The sequence below is a fragment of the Ranitomeya variabilis genome, chromosome 4 (genome assembly GCF_051348905.1).
Source record: "Ranitomeya variabilis isolate aRanVar5 chromosome 4, aRanVar5.hap1, whole genome shotgun sequence".
Classification (NCBI taxonomy): domain Eukaryota; kingdom Metazoa; phylum Chordata; class Amphibia; order Anura; family Dendrobatidae; genus Ranitomeya; species Ranitomeya variabilis.
In genome coordinates this window covers 639,138,738-639,159,967 of record NC_135235.1, presented here as the reverse complement: position 1 = coordinate 639,159,967, position 21,230 = coordinate 639,138,738, and the positions used below count along the sequence as shown (strand labels likewise).

General features: G+C 45.9%; 1 protein-coding gene across 1 annotated transcript in view; it reads left to right on the top strand.

Moving 5' to 3' along the window:
• The first annotated feature begins 2,968 nt into the window (after positions 1 to 2,968).
• Positions 2,969 to 21,230, top strand: part of LOC143767219 (uncharacterized) — a 31,356-nt gene continuing 13,094 nt past the window's right edge. Inside the window, exons 1-4 of the mRNA XM_077255369.1 lie at positions 2,969 to 3,349; positions 3,479 to 3,658; positions 3,741 to 3,864; positions 3,948 to 4,045. Coding sequence (XP_077111484.1) covers positions 3,167 to 3,349; positions 3,479 to 3,658; positions 3,741 to 3,864; positions 3,948 to 4,045 — 585 coding nt within the window. The 5' untranslated portion in view covers positions 2,969 to 3,166. The remainder of the gene's footprint in view (positions 3,350 to 3,478; positions 3,659 to 3,740; positions 3,865 to 3,947; positions 4,046 to 21,230) is intronic.

Genomic DNA, 21,230 nt, shown 5'->3' with positions numbered 1-21,230 from the left:
CCATAGTCTCATCAGGGTCAGATTCTGGCTCAGTAAACTGCGAGGGCAATGTAGTGATCTGAGTCAATGGAACAGCATCATAATCTAGCTGTGGCTGTGCATCAGTGCACTCCATGTCCAATTCTTCATGTAATGGGCAGTGTAGAATTTCCCTTTCTAACCCAGGCACGGTATGTGTAAAGAGCTCCATGGAGTAACCTGTAGTGTCGCCTGACGCATCCTTCACTTTTGGTTTGGGAGAAGGACACAAGGAAACGTCTTGATCCTGACCGGGAGCATCCACTGACGACTGGCTGCTTTTAGATTTTGAACTTTGGGAAGAGGAGGCGAAAGAGCTAGAGGCTGAGTCAGCAATGTAAGACAAAACGTTTTCCTGCTTCTCCGGCTTTAAAAGCTGTTTTCCTACTCCAAGGTAAGGGAGCCTTCGAGGCCTTGTGTTGCCAGACAATGACGCAGGCTCAACACCTCCAGCCTTAGGTGCTATTGTGCTTTTGCCACTACCACCAGATGCAGCACCACCAGCACCATCAGTACCAGCTGGCAAACCCTGCCCACTGCCTCTTCCACCAGACTTCCTCATTTTTTTTTGTATAATGTCACCCAAATAACAACCGCTATCTGGTACAGTAAAACAAGGTTGAAGTTGTATCTTTACTTGTTGAGACTTAGAATCTCCCTTTTTTGGGGGGAGACACTGAACCACAACTCTGGCCCAGTGGTATAACACAACACTATGAACATGGCAGCAAGTGGCTGCCTGATATACGACACACTAGCAGCACTGCAGAATATACACTGTGTGAGAATTACTATCTCACTTTTTGGGGGGAGACACTGCACCAGAACTCTGGCCCACTGTATAAAACAACACAATATAAGTGGCAGAAAGTGGCTGGAATTATTATTATATAAAAAAAAAAAATTACTACAATAACAAGCTCCTACAACGAGCTCAGGACAAGTATGGCAGCAATAAAAAGGACTGCTGAACACAAAAGTGTGGACAAACAAACAAGACAGATAACTGCAGAAAGGAGGAACAGGATTTTTGCTTTTAAAAAAGCAGTTGGTCTGCACCACACCGTGCACACAGCAATGCAGCTGATGCACTAAAATACGACCTCCACTGTCCCTGCACAATAAGGTGGTGTTGGACAGTGAAAATCGCTACAGCACAAGCGATTTGGGGGTTAATCTTCCCTCCCTAACTATATCCCTTCTTCTGACGAAGCTGCAGCAATCTCTCCCTATGCTCAGATTGGCAGAGTAAGGCCGGGGACACACTGGTGCGAGATACGGCCGAGTCTCGCTGGTTAAAAGCAAGCTGTGGCACCGGCACTCCGGAGTGGAGCGTGCGGCTCCATGTATTGCTATGCAGCTGCACGCTCCGCTCCGGAGTGCAGGTGCCACAGCTTGCTTTTAACCAGCGAGACTCGGCCGTATCTCGCACCAGTGTGTCTCCGGCCTAAGATGGTGGTTGGCGTGCACGCCCCTTTATAGCCCTTGTGACGCCGCAGAGAGCAAGCCAATCACTGTCATGCCCTTCTCCAAGATGGTGGGGACCGAGACCTATGTCATCACGCTGCCCACACTCTGCGTCCACCTTCATTGGCTGAAAAACGGCGCTGAAAGCGTCATATGAAACGACTTTGGCGCGAAGATCGCCGACCGCATGGCCGATCCCACACCAGGATCGGTTCGGGTTTCATGAAACCCGACTTTGTCAAAAGTCGGCAATTTCTGAAAATGTCCGATCCGTTTTGCTCAACCCTAGTTCCTACTAGTAATGAGCGAGTGTAATTGTTGCTCGAGATTTCCCCAGCACGCTCGGGTGTCCTCTGAGTATTTTTTAGTGCTCGGAGATATTTAATTTTCTTCACCGCAGCTGAATGATTTACATCTGTTAGCAGCTTGATTACATGTGGGGATTCCCTAGCAACCAGGCAACCCCCACATGTACTTTTGCTGGCTACCAGATGTAAATCATTCAGCTGCGGCGAAGACACTGCTGTGTGTGTACACATATATACAAACACACACACATATATACACAGCAGTATCACCTATATAATGTATATACACTTCAGTAGCAGTATCATGTATATATGACTGCTGAACATACATTATATAGGTGATACAGTGATTATATACAGCAGTCTATACACATTATGTAGGTGCAGCTGCTGTATATACATAAAAAAAATTATCTTGGGTCTCACCCAGGTCCCTGAGATGGGGGAGGATGAAGAGCTGAGGTGGGTCCTGTCCAGCATCGGCGTCAGTGTAAATGTACTGCTCCAATATCGCTAAGTACCTAAGTGCACAAGAAAAGCAAGACAGCCGAAACCCCTTCAGAGGTAGGGCATAATAGCCCTATACCATATAGAACAGGCAGAAAGCGAGCGATTACCCTACCCGCGCACACAGGACCGAACTCATAAGATTATAGGTCCGGCGGCCCACTGTGTGGTGGAGATCTGTCGGCCCACCGGGCATCTGCCGCCTGGGCAGATTAGCAATCCGACTCTGGTCTGAGGGAAATAGAAAGAAAAAACTTTTCTGAACAAAAATGACATCACTGAGCAGTGGGAAACATTGTGCAGTCAGATGGCTCCGGATTTCTGTGCTGATTAGTGGGTCAGAATCTCATACAAGCAGCAGGAATCCATGTGTCCTTTCTGTCAGGTGCAGTAATGGCGGGAATGTGTTCTTGGCTCATCCTGGGCCCTTTATTATCTCTGGATAGATGTTTGGACATTAGGGCTTACAGAAGCATTTTGGCCAATCAGGTTCATCACTTCATGGCAGCTGTTTCCCCTACAGTAGAAGGACAATGCACCTTGTCACAATGGCCACTAGTCATAGAGGCCCCTGATCATGTGACCCCTGACTCCTCCCCTCCTGTGACCTCATCCCAGGTCCTGTGCGCACAGAACAGCCATATATGTGGTGTGCGGCTCTGCAGGTGGAGGTAGGTGCTGGAGATTCCCCATTACTGGGCGGGGGCAGGGGACATTAACCCCCTCAGTGCTGAGCCTGTGATAAATCCCTGTATGTGACTATAATGGGACTGTGTGTTATACCGGGGGCAGGACGGGGCCCTGACTGGATGTAGTGATCATGTGTCGCCGGTAACAGCTCCGGAGGTTTCTTACATGGGATCTTTATGATGTTACATCGTCATCTTCTCCCCATTCAGGTCCCTACAATATCGGATCCTCTCAGTGGAGATCTTCTATATAAGAGACTTCTCCTGAGTGACCCTACAAGGATGGATAGGGACAGGGACAAGATGGCGGAGAGGATATTACACCTCACCCTAGAGATCCTCTTCCGGCTTACTGGAGAGGTGAGAGATTCTGATGACATCACATTACATCATTCTTATCTATGGGAATAACAGATGGACAGAACTGGAGAGGTGAGGACTCTGGAAATGTCTGTAGTGAGGTTTATTAATGTGTCTCTCCATAACCAGGATTACACAGTAGTGAAGAAGACCTCTAGTGAGCGCTGTCAGGCCCCTGTGTCTGAGGGATGGGGAAGACCCCTGAGCCCAATCACAGGGCCTCCACCTCACCCCCTGATACATGAGGCCATCAATGACCAGAAGATCCTAGAACTCACCTACAAGATGATTGAGCTGCTGACTGGAGAGGTGACACTGCTGGGAATGCTGGGAGATTATACAGTAACGCTATGCAGGGATTGGGGGATGACGGTATCATTGTATGTGTCAGGTTCCTATAAGGTGTCAGGATGTCGCCGTCTATTTCTCCATGGAGGAGTGGGAGTATTTAGAAGGACACAAAGATCTGTACAAGGACTTCATGATGGAGGTTCCCCAGCCCCTCACATCACCAGGTAATAGACAGGGCTAAATACACACGGCCTATAATTATCTGTATGTAAAGAATGAATTCAGTCTCTTTATGTGTTTCCTCCAGATCTTTCCAGTAAGAGGACAACACCAGAGAGATGTCCCCGTCCTCTTCTTCCACAGGACTGTAAACAAGAAGATCTCGATGTTCCTCAGGATCATCAGGTAGATGGAGAGAAGGTGTCATGAGATCTCCCCTATGATATGTATAAGGCTATGAAGGTCTTGTGATCAGTCTTGTTTTATCCCCCAGTATTATACACTGAGCTGACAATTTATTAGAAAGACTGACACTTTCTTTATGGAAACTTCCCTGTATAGAGAATACTAATAATAATATTTATTTATACAGCGCCAACATATTCCGCAGCACTTTACATTATAGAGAGGACTTGTGCAGACAATAGACATTACAGCATAACAATAAACAGATCAAAATAGACACCAAGAGGAATGAGGGCCCTGCTCACAAGCTTACAAACCATGGGAAAAGGGGAGACAGAAAAACCAAAAAACTAACATAAGACCTAAAACGTATAAATTTTAATATAGTAATTAAAACCAAATAACAATAATATCATATAGACCAACAGTAGAGGGCCTGCAGGAAAAAGGGGTCTCTGGTATATCAAAAAATGCCAGAAAAAAAACAGTATTTCTTCAAAGATGTACAGGAAAGGGCTAGGGAAGATAGAGGTGCCTATCCCTGCCCAAATGCCCTTCCTGACAGCGGAGGTTGGCACCCTGGGATACGAAGTGGCACCCCCGCTCAACGTAGACTGACCCTGAAATCCCTAGCAGGGGTCCCTACCAAAAAGCCACCACCAACATAAAGCAATAAATAAATAACAGCACAAAGAAAGAGAAAAAGAAAAAGTGTAGTCTATACAGTGCCGCTGAATACTGGCAGTTGGTACACAAATAGCACAATTAGGCTGATATATAATTAACTCTGGCGTGTAGCGTGAGCTAGAGACAAGCAAAGATGAGAGGTAGAAATGATATTATTTAGGGTATTTTTGCACAGCAAGATGTCTTATTGTCGGTAGTAATAATACCCAATATGTACAGAGTATATTCACTCTGGGAAAAAAAATAAAATAAAATATAGTGAATATACTCTGTACATATTGGGTATTATTACTACCGACAATAAGACATCTTGCTGTGCAAAAATACCCTAAATAATATCATTTCTACCTCTCATCTTTGCTTGTCTCTAGCTCACGCTACACGCCAGAGTTAATTATATATCAGCCTAATTGTGCTATTTGTGTACCAACTGCCAGTATTCAGCAGCACTGGCACTGTATAGACTACACTTTTTCTCTTTCTTTGTGCTGTTATTTATTTATTGCTTTATGTTGGTGGTGGCTTTTTGGTAGGGACCCCTGCTAGGGATTTCAGGGTCAGTCTACGTTGAGCGGGGGTGCCACTTCGTATCCCAGGGTGCCAACCTCCGCTGTCAGGAAGGGCATTTGGGCAGGGATAGGCACCTCTACCTTCCCTAGCCCTTTCCTGTACATCTTTGAAGAAATACTGTTTTTTTTCTGGCATTTTTTGATATACCAGAGACCCCTTTTTCCTGCAGGCCCTCTACTGTTGGTCTATATGATATTATTGTTTTTTGGTTTTAATTACTATATTAAAATTTATACGTTTTAGGTCTTATGTTAGTTTTTTGGTTTTTCTGTTTTGGAATATTAGACCTAGCTATTGCAATTGGTTTTTCTTGAAAAGGGGAGACACCAGAGGTGGATGGTAACAGAACATGATGCAAGGAACCAGATTATGGTTTAAGTTTTTTGGATGAGCCACACAGGGATAGTTACTGTATATACTCGAGTAAAAGCCGACCCGAGTATAAGCCTAGACGCCTAATTTTGCCACAAAAAAACTGGGAAAACTTAATGACTCGAGTATAAGCCTAGGGTGGAAAATGCAGCAGCTACTGGTAAATTTCAAAAATAAAAATAGATACCAATAAAAGTAAAATTAATTGAGACATCTGTAGTTTAAGTGTTTTTGAATATCCATATTGAATCAGGAGCCCCATATAATGCTCCATACAGTTTATGATGGGCCCATAAGATGCTCCATATTGAGACATACTGAGAGGGAATTTAGATTGTGAGCTCCAACGGACAGCAGTGATAATGTGTGCAAACTAATGCGCTGCAGAATATGTTAGCGCTATATAAAAATAAAGATTATTATTATTAACTAGCAAAAGATACAGTGAAAGAGTGGTCGGAGAGATTGGAGGAGAACCAGGAGAGAACGGTGTCCTTAAGGCTGATGGAGCGGAGCATAGTGAGGAGGAGCTGATGATCCACAGTGTCGAATGCTGCGGAGAGAGCCAAGAGAATCAAGAGGGAGCAGTGACCATTAGATTTAGCTGTTAGTAGATCATTAGAGACTTTAGTGAGGGCAGTTTCAGTAGAGTGTAAAGAGCGGAAGCCAGATTGAAGAGGGTCGAGAAGAGAGTTATCTGAGAGATAGTGGGTAAGACGGGAGTGGACCAGGCGTTCGAGGAGTTTAGAGATGAAGGGAAGATTAGAGACAGGTCTGTAGTTAGTGGCACAGTTTTGGTTGAGGGATGGTTTTTAAAGTAATGGATGTATGATGGCATGCTTAAATGAGGAGGGAAAGATACAGGAGGGGGAGAGAGAGGTTGAATATTTTTGTTAGGTGAGAGGTGACAGCAGGGGAAAGGGACTGAAGGAGAAGTGACGGAATGGGGTCACTGGTGCAAGTGGTCGGGCGAGAAGATGCAAGGAGGCTGATTACTTCTTCTTCTGTGACTGGTTCAAAGTCAGAGAGTGAACTAGATGCAGTGGGGGAGGGAGAACAGTGCATGATATGAGGAGATTGGGAGATAATTTCCTGTCGGATATGGTCAATTTTTTCTTTGAAGTAGTTGGCCAGATCGTCAGCGCGGAGATCTGTGGTTGGGGCCTGCACTCTTGGTTTGAGTAGGGAATGAAAAGCGTCAAAGAGACGTTTAGGGTTATTGGACAGTGAGGTGATGAGGGTGTTGAAATAGGTTTGTTTGGAGAGGTGAAGGGCACAGTTGTATGTTTTAAGCAAAAACTTATAATGATTGAAATCTTCGGGTAGATTAGATTTTCTCCACAGGCGTTCGGCGCACCTGGAGCACCACTGTAGGAAACGTGTTTTCAGTGTGTGCCACGGTTTTTGCCATCTATGCCAAGTTGTTCTATGTATAGGAGGTTCAATTTCATCCAGGGCACTTTGCAGGGTTTTATTGTAATGCTTCAGTGCAGAATAGGGACATGAGAGGGAGGAGATAGGGGCCAATGAGGACTGCAAGTTCTTCATAAGTTTCTGGGTGTTAATGGCCTGTATGTTTCTATAAGTGTGGAAAGTGAGGGTGACCTGAGCGGGATGGCAGTTCTTGATAAAGAATGAAAGAAGGTTGTGGTCAGAGAGTGGGAGAGGGGAGTTTGTGAAATCATCCACTGAGCAAAGCCGGGAGAAGACCAAGTCGAGGGAGTTTCCATCTTCATGCGTTGGAGAGTTAGTATGCTGCGAGAGGCCGAAAGAGGAGGTTAGAGATAAAAGGTGAGAAGCAGATGGAGAGAGGGGAAAAGCAATGGGGATGTTGAAATCACCCATGATGTAGGGTGGGAATGTCACAGGAGAGAAAGTGCGGAAGCTAGGTGGCAAAGTGATCGAGGAACTGATGAGAGGGGCCGGGAGAACGATACACCACCGCCACTCTCATGGAGAAGGGGATGTAGAGTTTGATCGCATGGACCTCAAAAGAAGGGAAGACAAGTGAGAGTACTTGGGGGATAACCTGAAAGGTACATTTGGGTGATAGGAGCAGACCAACGCCTCCACCTGCTCTGGTGTCCGATCTTGGGGTATGAGAAAAGTGTAGTCCACCATATGAGAGCAGCAGCGGTGGTGTCTGACTGCTGGATCCAGGTTTCAGTAAGAGCCAGGAGGTTAAGAGAATCAGAAAGGAAGAAGTCATGGATGAAGGAGAGTTTATTACACACACATAGCGAGAATTCAAAAGCGCACAATTGAAAGAGGCAGAAGGCATGCAGGGAATGTTAATAAGGTTAGAGGGGTTTCTTGATGTAGCAGTTGGGAGGTTTGACTTGCTATAACATGGGGGGCCGGGGTTGGGAGAGATGTCTCCTGTGACTTGGAGAAGGAGGATAGAAAGAGTGAGCAGATGGTTAAGTGATTTGTGAGAGCGTCTCATGTGTTAAGCAATGTGAACAGAGAGTGAGTGCTATACATAGGAGAGGAAAGAACAGAGGGGCCGATATGGAGTGTAAAGAATTAATTGAAAGGTGGTGAATGTGAGTGAATGCAGCAGCCAGGATATAGATTATACAAATGCATATGGTGAATATTTGTTGTGTTCCAAATATACAGGGAATAGATTTATTTAATTGTCTTACCTGTCTCCTGCCCTGTCCAATTGCCATGTTATAGCTGCCTATACTTTGATGAAATGTGCTTCCATTAAATGTGCATAAATGCCTCCCCAGGCTATGTCTGAATATATAGGAGGCTAGTTCTTAGATCTTACTTTTTTTTTCTCTCGTTAGCAATCAATCAGACTTAGGCTACTTTCACACTTGCAGCGCACCGACACATAGTGTGGAAGCGCTGCACAATGGGGGCAGCGGATGCTGTTTTTCCACGTATCCGCTGCCCCATTCTGAGCTCCGGGAAGGAGGGGGCGGAGTTCCGTCCATTAGAATATATTGCAGGAGATGAGACAACAATCAGAGGTGGGAAGTTGTACCATTAGAATATGTTGCAGGAGACGAGACAACAATCAGAGGTGGGAAGTTGTACCATTAGAATATATTGCAGTGTAATATAAAATAAGTGATCATTTTTCAGTCTGAAACCACATTAGAATGGGAATTTTGCGCACTTCACCTAGGCAAGGTTGTCACTGAAATTTTGAAAAACTCCTAATAACCTCTTCAGTTTTTCTTCTCAAAAGTATTAGTACTGAGAACATTATGATTGAGGGAAAAAATTAAATGAAAGGGGATCCGTAGGACATACATGATTTTTTGAGGAAGATATCAATAATATCTGAGGCAGTGACCAGTGTTACATGTGAGAGTTGCTGTTTGTTCCCCCCCAGGATGCGCATGGAGGCACATTAAGGCCATGGGAGTGCATTGCAGTCACAGGCGTAGCTGTGATTGCAATAAAAATAAAAGTGAGTGTTAGTCTTGGACAAGCTTTTTGTCCAGGGCAGATTTGAGAAAACCTTCTGAGCTTTTGTATTGAAACTGACTACAGGATGGTAGTGTGGCAGTCTGTTTCCTTCCTGCCCTGGTTTTCTGTGTGGCTGAAGGCTACAGGTTCTTTGGTTAAAAGCCTTGCAGTAAAGGGTTTGGGTGTGTCAGGGTCAGAGTTAGGGCTCCTTTCCACTTGCGAGAAATATGTCCGTGTCTCGCATGTGAAAACCAAGCTCTGGCACCGGCACTCCAGTGCGGAGCGTGCGTCTCCATAGCAACACATGGAGCTGCACGCTCTGCTCCGGAGTGCCGGCGCCAGAGCTTGGTTTTCACATGCGATACACGGACTTATTTCTTGCAAGTGAAAAGGAGCCCTTAGTGTCAGTCTGGTGCACAACAGTCGGCTCTGCAGAGCTCCACCTGTGTGAGGTAACACAGGCAAGCAGAGCCAAACAGCCAGGGGAGCTGAGATGCCTGGCACCCACAGCGTGCATAGCAGTGCAGTCGCCCACGGTAACTGGTCTTGGAGTTGGACTGGACTGTTTATTGGCTGCAAACTGGAGGATATGGTTCCAGGCTGGGATCCGGAGGATATCGTGTACTGTGTAATGCTGTGTGTTGGACCTTAAGCCCTTCATGACCCAGCCTATTTTGACCTTAATGACCTGGCCATTTTTTGCAATTCTGACCAGTGTCCCTTTATGAGGTAATAACTCAGGAACGGATCAATGGATCTTAGTGGTTCTGAGATGTTTTTTTCGTGACATATTGGGCTTCATGTTAGTGGTAAATTTAGGTTGATAATTGTTGCGTTTATTTGTGAAAAAAATGGAAATTTAGTGAAAATTTTGAAAATTTGGTTTATTTTCAAATTTTGAATGTTTATTCTGTTAAACCAGAGAGTTATGTGAGTTAATAGTTAATAAATAACATTACCCACATGTCTACTTTTTACATCAGCACAATTTTGGAAACAAAATTTGTTTGCTTGGAAGTTGTAAGGGTTAAAATTTGACCAGCGATTTCTCATTTTTATAACAAAATTTACAAAACCATTTTTTTTAGGGACCACCTCACATTTGAAGTCAGTTTGAGGGGTCTATATGGCTGAAAATACCCCAAAGTGACACCATTCTAAAAACTGCACCCCTCAAGGTGCTCAAAACCACATTCAAAAAGTTTATTAACCCTTCAGGTGCTTCACAGCAGTAGAAGCAACATGGAAGGGAAAAAAAAGAACATTTAAGTTTTTAGTCACAAAAATGATCTTTTAACAACAATTTTTTTTATTTTCCCAAGGGTCAAAGGAGAAACTAGACCCTGAAAGTTATTGCTCAATTTGTCCTGAGTACGCCGATACCCCATATTTGGGGGGGGAACCACTGTTTGGGTGCACTACAGGGCTCGGAAGGGAAGGAGCGCCATTTGACTTTTTGAATGAAAAATTGGCTCCAATCTTTAGCGGACACCATGTCGCGTTTGGAGAGCCCCTGTGTGCCTAAACATTGGAGCTCCCCCACAAATGACACTATTTTGGAAACTAGACCTCCCAAGGAACTAATCTAGATGCATAGTGAGCACTTTGAACTCCCAGGTGGTTCACAAATTGTTCCGTAAAAATGAAAAAGTACTTTTTTTTTTCACAAAAAAAATCTTTTAGCCTCAATTTTTTCATTTTTACATGGGCAATAGGATGAAATTGATCCTAAAATGTTTTGGGCAATTTCTCCTGAGTACACCGATACCTCACATGTGGGAGTAAACCACTGTTTGGGCACACGGCAAGGCTATGAAGGGAAGGAGCGCCATTTGACTTTTGAATGAAAAATTAGCTCCAATCGTTAGCGGACACGATGTCGCGTTTGGAGAGCCCCTGTGTGCCTAAACAATGGAGCTCCCCCACAAGTGACCCCATTTTGGAAACTAGATCTCCCAAGGAACTAATCTAGATGTGTGGTGAGCACTTTGAACCCCGAAGTGCTTCACGGAAGTTTATAACGCAGAGCCATGAAAATAAAAAATCATTTTTCTGTCCTCCAAAATTATTTTTTAGCAAGCATATTTTTATTTTCCCAAGGGTAAGAGGAGAAAGTAGACCCGAAAAGTTGTTGTCCAGTTTATCCTGAGTACGCTGATACGCCATATGTGGGGGAGAACCACTGTTTGGGCACACGTCGGGGCTCGGAAGGGAAATAGTGACGTTTTGGAATGCAGACTTTGATGGAATGGTCTGCGGGCATCATGTTACGTTTGCAGAGGCCCTGATGTGCCTAAACAGTAGGAACTCCCCACAAGTGACTCCATTTTGGAAACTAGACCCCCAAGGAACTTATTCAGATGTATGGTGAGCACTTTGAACCCCCAAGTGCTTCACAGAAGTTTATAACGCAGAGCCGTGAAAATAAAAAATCTTTTTTTTTTTCCCACAAAAATAATTTTTTAGCACCAACTTTTTTATTTTCCCAAGGGTAACAGGAGAAATTATACCCCCAAAGTTGTTGTGCAATTTTCCTGAGTGCGCTTGTTAGGGCTAGCAGAAAGCACCGAGTAAATATAGATGTTTATTATTATTGGTGTGTTCGCAGCCCGGGGTCCACCGTGCAGGAGGAACCTGCTGCTAGTGAATGGTGGCGGTATAGGCTAGCTCTGTTAGTTCACAGAGTAGCCGTGAAAGGAAAGTACTGCACCCTGTTAGACTCACAGGAGCACAAGCTAACTGCCGAACTGATAGCAGTCAGTGGTAATGCAAACACACCGGTATTCTAGGTGTGCATTCTGTAATGCTGTAGATAAGCCCCCAATGTATCCTGAAAGATGAGAAAAAGAGGTTATATTATACTCACCCAGGGGCGGTCCCGCTGCGGTCTGGTCTGATGAGCGTCGCAGTCCGGTTCGGGGCCTCCCATCTTCGTATGATCACGTCCTCTTCTTGTATTCAGGCTGCGACTCCGGTGCAGGCGTACTTTGTCTGCAGTGCGCAAGCGCCGGGCCTCGCTGACTTTTCCCGGCGCCTGCGCACTGCAGTACTTTGCTCTGCCCTCAGGGCAGATAAAGGGCCCTCAGGGTAGATAAAGTACGCCTGCGCCGGAGCTGCGGCGTGAAGACAAGAAGAGGACGTGATCGTAAGAAGATGGGAGGCCCTGGACTGGACCTCGACACCCTTCGGATCGGACTGCCCGCCCAGGTGAGTATAATATAACCTCTTTTTCTTATCTTTCAGGATACATCGGGGGCTTATCTACAGCATTACAGAATGCTGTAGATAAGCCCCTGATGCCGGTGGGCTTAGCTCAACTTCCATTTTGGGGGTGACAGGTTCCCTTTAACCCCTTTCTGACATCTGACGTACTATCCCGTCGAGGTGGGGTGGGCCCGTATGACCACCGACGGGATAGTACGTCATATGCGATCGGCCGCGCTCACGGGGGGAGCGCGGCCGATCGCGGCCGGGTGTCAGCTGCCTATCGCAGCTTACATCCGGCACTATGTGCCAGGAGTGGTCACGGACTGCCCCCGGCACACCGCGATCAAACATGATCGCGGTGTAACGGCGGTACAGGGAAGCATCGCGCAGGGAGGGGGCTCCCTGCGGGGCTTCCCTGAGACGATCGGTACAAGGCGATGTACTCACCTTGTACCGAGCTTCTACTCCCTGCAGTCCCCGGATCCAAAATGGCCGCGGGGCTGCATCCGGGTCCTGCAGGGAGTACTTCCGGGTCCGGAGCAGGCTGCAGAGCAGCCTGCTACGATGAAAGTAAGATCGCCGATCTGACAGAGTGCTGTGAAAACTGTCAGATCGGCGATCTGTGATGTCCCCCCCTGGGACAAAGTAAAAAAGTTAAAAAAAAAAAATTTCCACATGTGTAAAAAAAAATAAAAATAAAATTCCTAAATAAAGGAAAAATAAATTATTTACCATAAATACATTTCTTTATCTAAAAACCCCCCCAAAAACAATAAAAGTACACATATTTAGTATCGCCGCGTCCGTAACGACCCAACCTATAAAACTGTCCCACTAGTTAACCCCTTCAGTGAACACCGTAAGAAAAAAAGAGCCAAAAAACAACGCTTTATCATACCGCCGAACAAAAAGTGGAATAACACGCGATCAAAAAGACGGATATAAATAACCATGGTACTGCTGAAAACGTCATCTTGTCCCACAAAAAACGAGCCGCCATACAGCGTCATCAAAGAAAAAATAAAAAAGTTATAGTCCTCAGAATAAAGCAATGCCAAAATAATTATTTTTTCTATAAAATAGTTTTTATTGTATAAAAGCGCCAAAACATAAAAAAATGATATAAATGAGGTATCGCTGTAATCGGACTGACCCGAAGAATAAAACTGCTTTATCAATTTTACCAAACGTGGAATGGTATAAACGCCTCCCCGAAAAGAAATTCATGAATAGCTGGTTTTTGGTCATTCTGCCTCACAAAAATCGGAATAAAAAGTGATCAAAAACTGTCACGTGTCCGAAAATGTTACCAATAAAAACGTCAACTCATCTCGCAAAAAACAAGACCTCGCATGACTCTGTGGACCAAAATATGGAAAAATTATAGCTCTCAAAATGTGGTAATGCAAAAAATATTTTTTGCAATAAAAAGCGTCTTTCAGTGTGTGACGGCTGCCAGTCATAAAAATCCGCTAAACAACCCGCTATTAAAGTAAATCAAACCCCCCCTTCATCACCCCCTTAGTTAGCGAAAAATAAAAAAATTAAAAAAATGTATTTATTTCCATTTTCCCATTAGGGCTAGGGTTAGGGCTAGTGTTAGGGTTAGAACTAGGGTTAGGGCTAGGGTTAGGGCTAGGGTTGGGGCTAGGGTTGGAGCTAAAGTTAGGGCTAGGGTTGGGGCTAAAGTTAGGGTTAGGGTTGGGGCTCAAGTTAGGGTTAGGGTTTGGATTACATTTATGGTTGGGATTAGGGTTGGGTTTAGAGTTAGGGGTGTGATTAGGGTTACCGTTGGGATTAGGGTTAGGGGTGTGTTTAGATTAGGGTTTCAGGTAGAATTGGGGAGTTTCCACTGTTCAGGCACATCAGGGGCTCTCCAAACGCAACATGACGTCTGATCTCAATTCCAGCCAATTCTGCATTGAAAAAGTAAAACAGTGCTCCTTCCCTTCCGAGCTCTCCCGTGCGCCCAAACAAGGGTTTACCCCAACATATGGGGTATCAGCGTACTTGGGACAAATTGGACAACAACTTTTGGGGTCGAAGTTCTCTTGTTATCCTTGGGAAAATAAACATTTGGGGGGTCTAAAAATCATTTTTGTGGGAAAAAAAAGATTTTTTATTTTCACGGCTCTGTGTTGTAAACTGTAATGAAACACTTGGGGGTTCAAAGTTCTCACAACACATCTAGATAAGTACCTTGGGGGGTCTAGTTTCCAATATGGGGTCACTTGTGGGGGGTTTCTACTGTTTGGGTACATCAGGGGCTCTGCAAATGCAACGTGACGCCTGCAGACCAATCCATCTAAGTCTGCATTCCAAATGGCGCTCCTTCCCTTCCGAGCTCTGCCATGCGCCCAAACAGTGGTTCCTCCCCACATATGGGGTATCAGCGTACTCAGGACAAATTGGACAACAACTTTTGGGGTTCAATTTATCCTGTCACCCTTGTGAAAATACAAAACTGGGGGCTAAAAAATCATTTTTCTGAAAAAAAAAATATATATATTTTCACGGCTCTGCGTTATAAACTGTAGTGAAACACTTGGGGGTTCAAAGCTCTCAAATCACATCTAGATAAGTTCCCTAGGGGGTCTACTTTCCAAAATGGTGTCACTTGTGGGGGGGGGGGTTTAATGTTTAGGCACATCAGGGGCTCTCCAAACGCGACATGGTGTCCCATCTCAATTCCAGTCAATTTTGCATTGAAAAGTCAAACGGCGCTCCTTCCCTTCCGAGCTCTGTCATGCGCCCAACCAGTCGTTTACCCCCACATATGGGGTATCAGCGTACTCAGGACAAAATGTACAACAATTTTTGGGGTCCAATTTCCTCTCTTACCCTTGGGAAAATAAAAAATTGGGGGCGAAAAGATCATTTTTGTGAAAAAATATGATTTTTTACTTTTACGGCTCTGCATTATAAACTTCTGTGAAGCACTTGGTGGGTGGGTCAAAGTGCTCACCACACATCTAGATAAGTTCCTTAGGGGGTCTACTTTCCAAAATGGTTTCACTTGTGGGGGGTTTCAATGTTTAGGCACATGTTCATTTTTATTTAAACATTCCAAAAATTCCTGTGAAACACCTGAAGGGTTAATAAACTTCTTGAATGTGGTTTTGAGCACCTTGAGGGGTGCAGTTTTTAGAATGGTGTCACACTTGGTTATTTTCTATCATATAGACCCCTCAAAATAACTTCAAATGAGATGTGGTCCCTAAAAAAAAAATGGTGTTGTAAAAATGAGAAATTTCTGGTCAACTTTTAACCCTTATAACTCCCTAACAAAAAAAAATTTGGGTTCCAAAATTGTGCTGATGTAAAGTAGACATGTGGGAAATGTTACTTAGTAAGTATTTTGCGTGACATATGCGTTGATTTAAGGGCATAAAAATTCAAAGTTGGAAAATTGCTAAATTTTCTAAATTTTCGCCAAATTTCTGTTTTTTTCACAAATAAACGCAAGTTATATAGAATAAATTTTACCACTAACATTAAGTACAATATGTCACGAGAAAACTGTCAGAATCGCCAAGATCCGTTGAAGCATTCCAGAGTTATAACCTCATAAAGGGACAGTGGTCAGAATTGTAAAAATTGGCCCGGTCATTAACGTGCAAACCACCCTTGGGGGTAAAGGGGTTAAGGCTTCTGGAGGTATAGCAAGAGTGGGGGATTTTCTCCTTCCCCTCATTGGGGGACACAGACCGTGGGTGTATGCTGCTGCCACTAGGAGGCTGACACTAAAGGATACAAAGAAAGTTAGCTCCTCCTTTGCAGTATACAGCCTCCTGCTGACTCTCAGAGAACCAGTTCTTGCTTAGTGTCCGTAGGAGGCACCCAGACGGGTCTGCTATTCAGACCCCAAACTCTTTATTATTTTACTTTTCAATTTTTACTCTTTACCTTTTTGATTTTTAATTTTTCCACGGGCGAATGGGGCGACGGATCTTTTCAAGGTTCCGATCTCCCCGAACCATCAACAGGTGAGCACGGAGAGTGTCGCCTCTGCATATCCTCTCCTGCGACATGAGATGCCACGCCTGAGCTGATTTTTAGGGTCGACGGGTCCCTTGAAGGGCACCGATCTCCCCATACTATCAACAGACGAGCACATGGAGTGTCGCCTCCATGTATCCTCTTCTGCAGCCAAGCCTAATGCCGGACAACTGGCTCTGTTCACCCCGGGGCTTGAAATCCGTGGATGTACAGAGGCACCCTCTCTTTGGCATCCGAGCAGCCCCCACTGTACCACCACTGTTAAAGCGGATGGCACAAGGAGGCGAACAGTCCCTCTCCACCTCCCTAACAAAGGGATGGTGGATTGAGGTTTACCCCTTTATCCCAGCACCGTCCACGCTGCAATACCTTACCTGCAGCAGAACAGTATAGTGCACGCTTTCCTTGGCACTGAAACACAGCCATTCGCGGCAGCTCCATGCCGGGATGCACACCGATGGTGAGTGGATCCAGTCGGAGATGGGCCTCTGCAGTGGGATATTCACATGCTGACAGGCAGCCATGGCTTCCCTGTGGCCCACCTCCCTGAGGTAATGCTCCGGCTGGCTGCAAAAAATTAAGCCCCCAGCTTCGGCCGATGTGTAGGCCTCATCCCGGAAGCCGCGCCCGCACTATGGCGTGCTAAGGAGGCTCCACCCACTTTTCTGACGCTTCTCTCCTGACACAGGAGCGCTCCTTTTATCGGCTACTCCAACTCCCCTCACGTCTACCCTTGGTATTGCTCCCGCCAGCTGCAGAAATTTAGGCCCTGGCTTGGCCTATTCATGGAAATCACGAGGCTTCACCCACATCGTGTCTGTGGCTCCGCCCCCGAATTGGCGCCTCTCGCTCTCTGACACCTCTGCAACTCCCGGTGGCCATCTTGGTCCGCCTGGCCGGCTCAACACAGGTGTGACGGTTATGCATTAAAGAGGCAGAACGACGCTGCAACATCAGTACCTGGGTAAGGAAGTACTGCTCTCTCCCTCTGCATTTCCCCCCTGTACTTAAGGGCACATGACCAGTATTCCCTGGTCTTAAAGGCATATGACCAGTATTCCTTGGTCTTAAAGGCACATTACCAGTATTCCCTGGTCTTAAAGGCACATGACCAGTATTCCTTGGTCTTAAAGGCACATGAGCAGTATTTCCTGGTCTTAAAGGCACATGACCAGTATTCCCTGGTCTTAAAGGCGCTTGACCAGCATTCCCTGGTCTTAAAGGCACTTGACCAGCATTCCCTGGTCTTTTAAGGCACAGAACTAGTATACCCTTGTCTTAAAGTCCGAAGCGAGTCACCCCAAATGAGCTCAGGAGCCCTCCACCGCTGGTCCCAGCTTATCCCAGAATACCTAGTTCCCCTGAGTGGGTTTCGTCACTGACCACAATGCATGGCTTCTCTGAACAAGAGATTGAATCCCTCCGTCAACCCTCTGTGACTCAGAGTGCTCGCAGGACCAATATAGATGGTCCCTCTCCTACATGGGAGACGTCGGCTAGTGGGGCCGCAAGTATTCTAGAAATGTACAGGCGTCTAGGAAAACGGAAGCTTCATTTCCTGATCTTCCTCGCCAATGATTTGCTGAGATCAAGACTCTGAATATGGATCGGATATTGCCTTGGATCTGGACTCGCCAGAGGTTCAGAAAAGGATGGATTCAACTATTTATATCATCAACCAATCTCCGTAGGTGTCCTTTTTCTGCCAGTATGCAAACACGGGTGTCCTATCCACGTATACCCCCTATGACGTGGGATGCCATGCCTGGTCTGATTTTTAGGGGCGACGGGTCCTTTAAAGGGCACTGATCGCCCCACACCATCAGCAGACAAGCACATGGAGTGTCGCCTCCATGTATCCTCTTCTGCAGCCAAGCCTAACGCAGGACAACCAGCCCTGTCCACCCAAGGATCTGAACTCTGTGGATTTACAGGGGCACTCTTTTTGGCATCCGAGCACCCCCCTCTGCATCACCATTATTTAGCAGATGATGCAAGAAGGCGGACGATCCCTCTCCACTTCCCTGTTAAGAGAATGGTGGATCGAGGGTTCATCATTTTAACTGCACCGTCAAAAGAGAGCAGCGATAGCAAGAGAAGGCTTTTTCCTGACCTGCTGGATGCAGCCACGCATTCTGCAACTTGGCAGATTAACCGAGTAGAATCTCCTGTGGTATACCTACCAGTATCCCTGCCCGATGGGTCATCAATTAAAAATACCAAGGACTGTCAAATAGAAAATCTGGTTCGTTCTGTCTTCCGGCCTCGGGTTCAGAGCTCTACCCTCCCTTAGACACCACATGGGTTGCTAGAGCAATGGTCTCATGGTCGGAGACTTAAACTACTTTGATTCACAACAGTAACCTTTTCCCTTAGACAATACAGCTGGCCAATCAAATTTCTTGAACGGGAGTCTATGTGGTTCATGCTTCTTGAATGCGGCTAGTTGCGTGACGCTGTCAGCAGCAAATACCGTTACACTCAGAAGGGCATTATAGTTTAGAGAATGGAAGCGTACTCTGCATTCAAAAAGCCTCTGAGATCACTCCCTTACCAGAGTGGTCGGTTATTCAGTGAGAAGTTGGGAGTGTTCCTCACGCAGGAACAAAAGGATCGCATGTTTCCTATAGACCCAACCAGCAGTGGAGGGGTTGTCCAGGACAATCTAGATCTAAGGGATCTTGGTTCCAAAAAGGGGACCGAAATGTAAGACCGATCCTGGACCTCAAACTTCTAACAAGTTTGACAAGGTCCTCCTTCTTCCGATGGAGTTCCTCCGCTCGGCCATTACTTCATCGGAAAAAGGTGGAGTTTCTGGCATCCATTGACAATCGGTATGCTTACCTTCACATTCTTATTTTTCCCCTCTTCAAAAATTCCTTTGCTATTCCATTTGCGAACAGCATTTAAGTCAAAACCTTGCCCTTCGGCCTTGCAACCACACCCAGAGTGTTCGCAAGAGTCATGGCGGCTGTCATGTTCCTCTTGCAACCAGAGGCATGGTCGTCCTGCCCTATCTGGTTGACTTTCTAGCCGCTCTTCCAGGAGCTCGTCCATATCACTTGCGATACCCTCTCACCTGGGCTGTCAGCTAAACTTAGACAAGTTTTCCTCATTTCCAGCCCAGCAGATATCCTTCCAGGAGGTTGGTAATTCTCCCTTGAGACAAGACCGTGGCCCTTCAACAGGGAGCTTGTGCACTTGATCACTTATCCCCTCATTCCATTCGATTTGCTAGGAGGGTTCTTAGGAAAAATGGTGATGGCAATGGAGGCAGTTTCCTTCACTCCTCTCATTTTCTGCAGGTCAAACAGGCTTTCAGAGTGTAGTCTCTGAGCTCCTTCCTCATCCAGGGGAGATCCTTTCTCCCGGTTCAATGCTTATTAGTGATTACCAATGCCAGTCTTCTTCTCCCGATCATTGTTCTGCGGTTCCGAACGTGTAATACTATTGTAGGAACTCGAGGATTCTGTTAGCGTGGGGCAATGAACAGACAGAGACGGGTTTCTTTAGTGCAAATAGTGTATTTGTACAACAGCAATAACACCCAAAATAATATACTGATAACCCGCAATAAATCAAGTCCCTTTACCATATACAGCAAATCGGCAGAGTTCTTAGGGCAGAGTCCTCAGCAAGGTGAGTGTGACAGGTGAGGTGGTGCAGATGCAAAAGACTGTCGGTGCAGAAAGAGTCAAATCCAGGTATGTAGTAAACACAGGGAAGTCCAGAACAAGTTCTCAGGTTAATCCCAGGTGTGGCATGAACACGGGTAAGTCCAGAAACAAGTTCTCAAGTTGATCTCAGTTGTAGTATAAACATGGGTAACTCCAGAACAAGTTCACATTAAAATATTATACTGGTGTAGATTCCAGTAGCTCCCACTGGGGGGAGTAAATGAAGGATTAAAGGGAACCTGTCACCACGTTTTTGGAAGATGGGATAAAAATAGCGTTAAATAGGGGCAGAGGTGGGCATTACATTAGTGTGTTTGTTATGCGTTTATTACCCACCTAAGTTGCCGAAATACCTTTGCAAAGTCTCCGTTTTCGCCTGTCAATCAGGCTGGTCTGGTCAAAAGGGCGTTGTCTTCCCCCAGATTTTGCGTTGTTTTCCGTTGGTGGCGTAGTGGTGTGCGCATGCCCAAGGTCCCGAATCCTCTCCCAGGGGATTTAAAAGAGCGCGCTGTTCGTTTTCATTGGTGATCGGTGGGCGCGGCCATCTTCCTTTGGCCGTGCGTGCGCAGAAGCGGCGCTCTGCTGGCCGCGGCTTCAGGAAAATGGCCGCCGCGATATCCATCTGCGCACGCGCGGCATCCCGCGGCCATTTTCCTGAAGCCGCGGCCAGCAGAGCGTCAATCATCTAGCAAGTACCCACGGTCAGGCGCCATGGCCGAGGTATCTCACATTCTCTGATGGGCCGAGATCTATCATTCGGTGATCTCGGCACTATACATCCCAGGAGTAGTTATCTGGGTGGCAGACACTGTCACTGTCCCGCCTCAAGTGAGTGGGAACTTCACCCGGAAGTCTTCCATCAGATCTGCCTTCACTGGAGCACTCCAGATGTAGATCTCATGGCGTCCAGACTGAACACCAATGCACTCTAGTTCATGGTTCGGCCTCGAGATCCAAAAGCCAGTGCATGCTCTGGTTCTTCCGTGGTACGAGTTTCCATAACCCCTCTTCCACTACTTCTGAGAGCCTTTCGGAAGCAGGAAGGGCCCCAGTGATCCTGGGAGATCCACACTGACCACCTCAAGTTTTTTGTTTGCGCAACTAGTATTTTTTTCATCTTATTGCAACAAAACTGCAAGTAGGGACTTTCTCACAGAGAGTTTTCACATGTGGTTCTTCCCTATCGCATACCGTTAGATCTTTGGGACCTTCATGGTTCTGGGAGTTTTACAGTAGATTCCTTT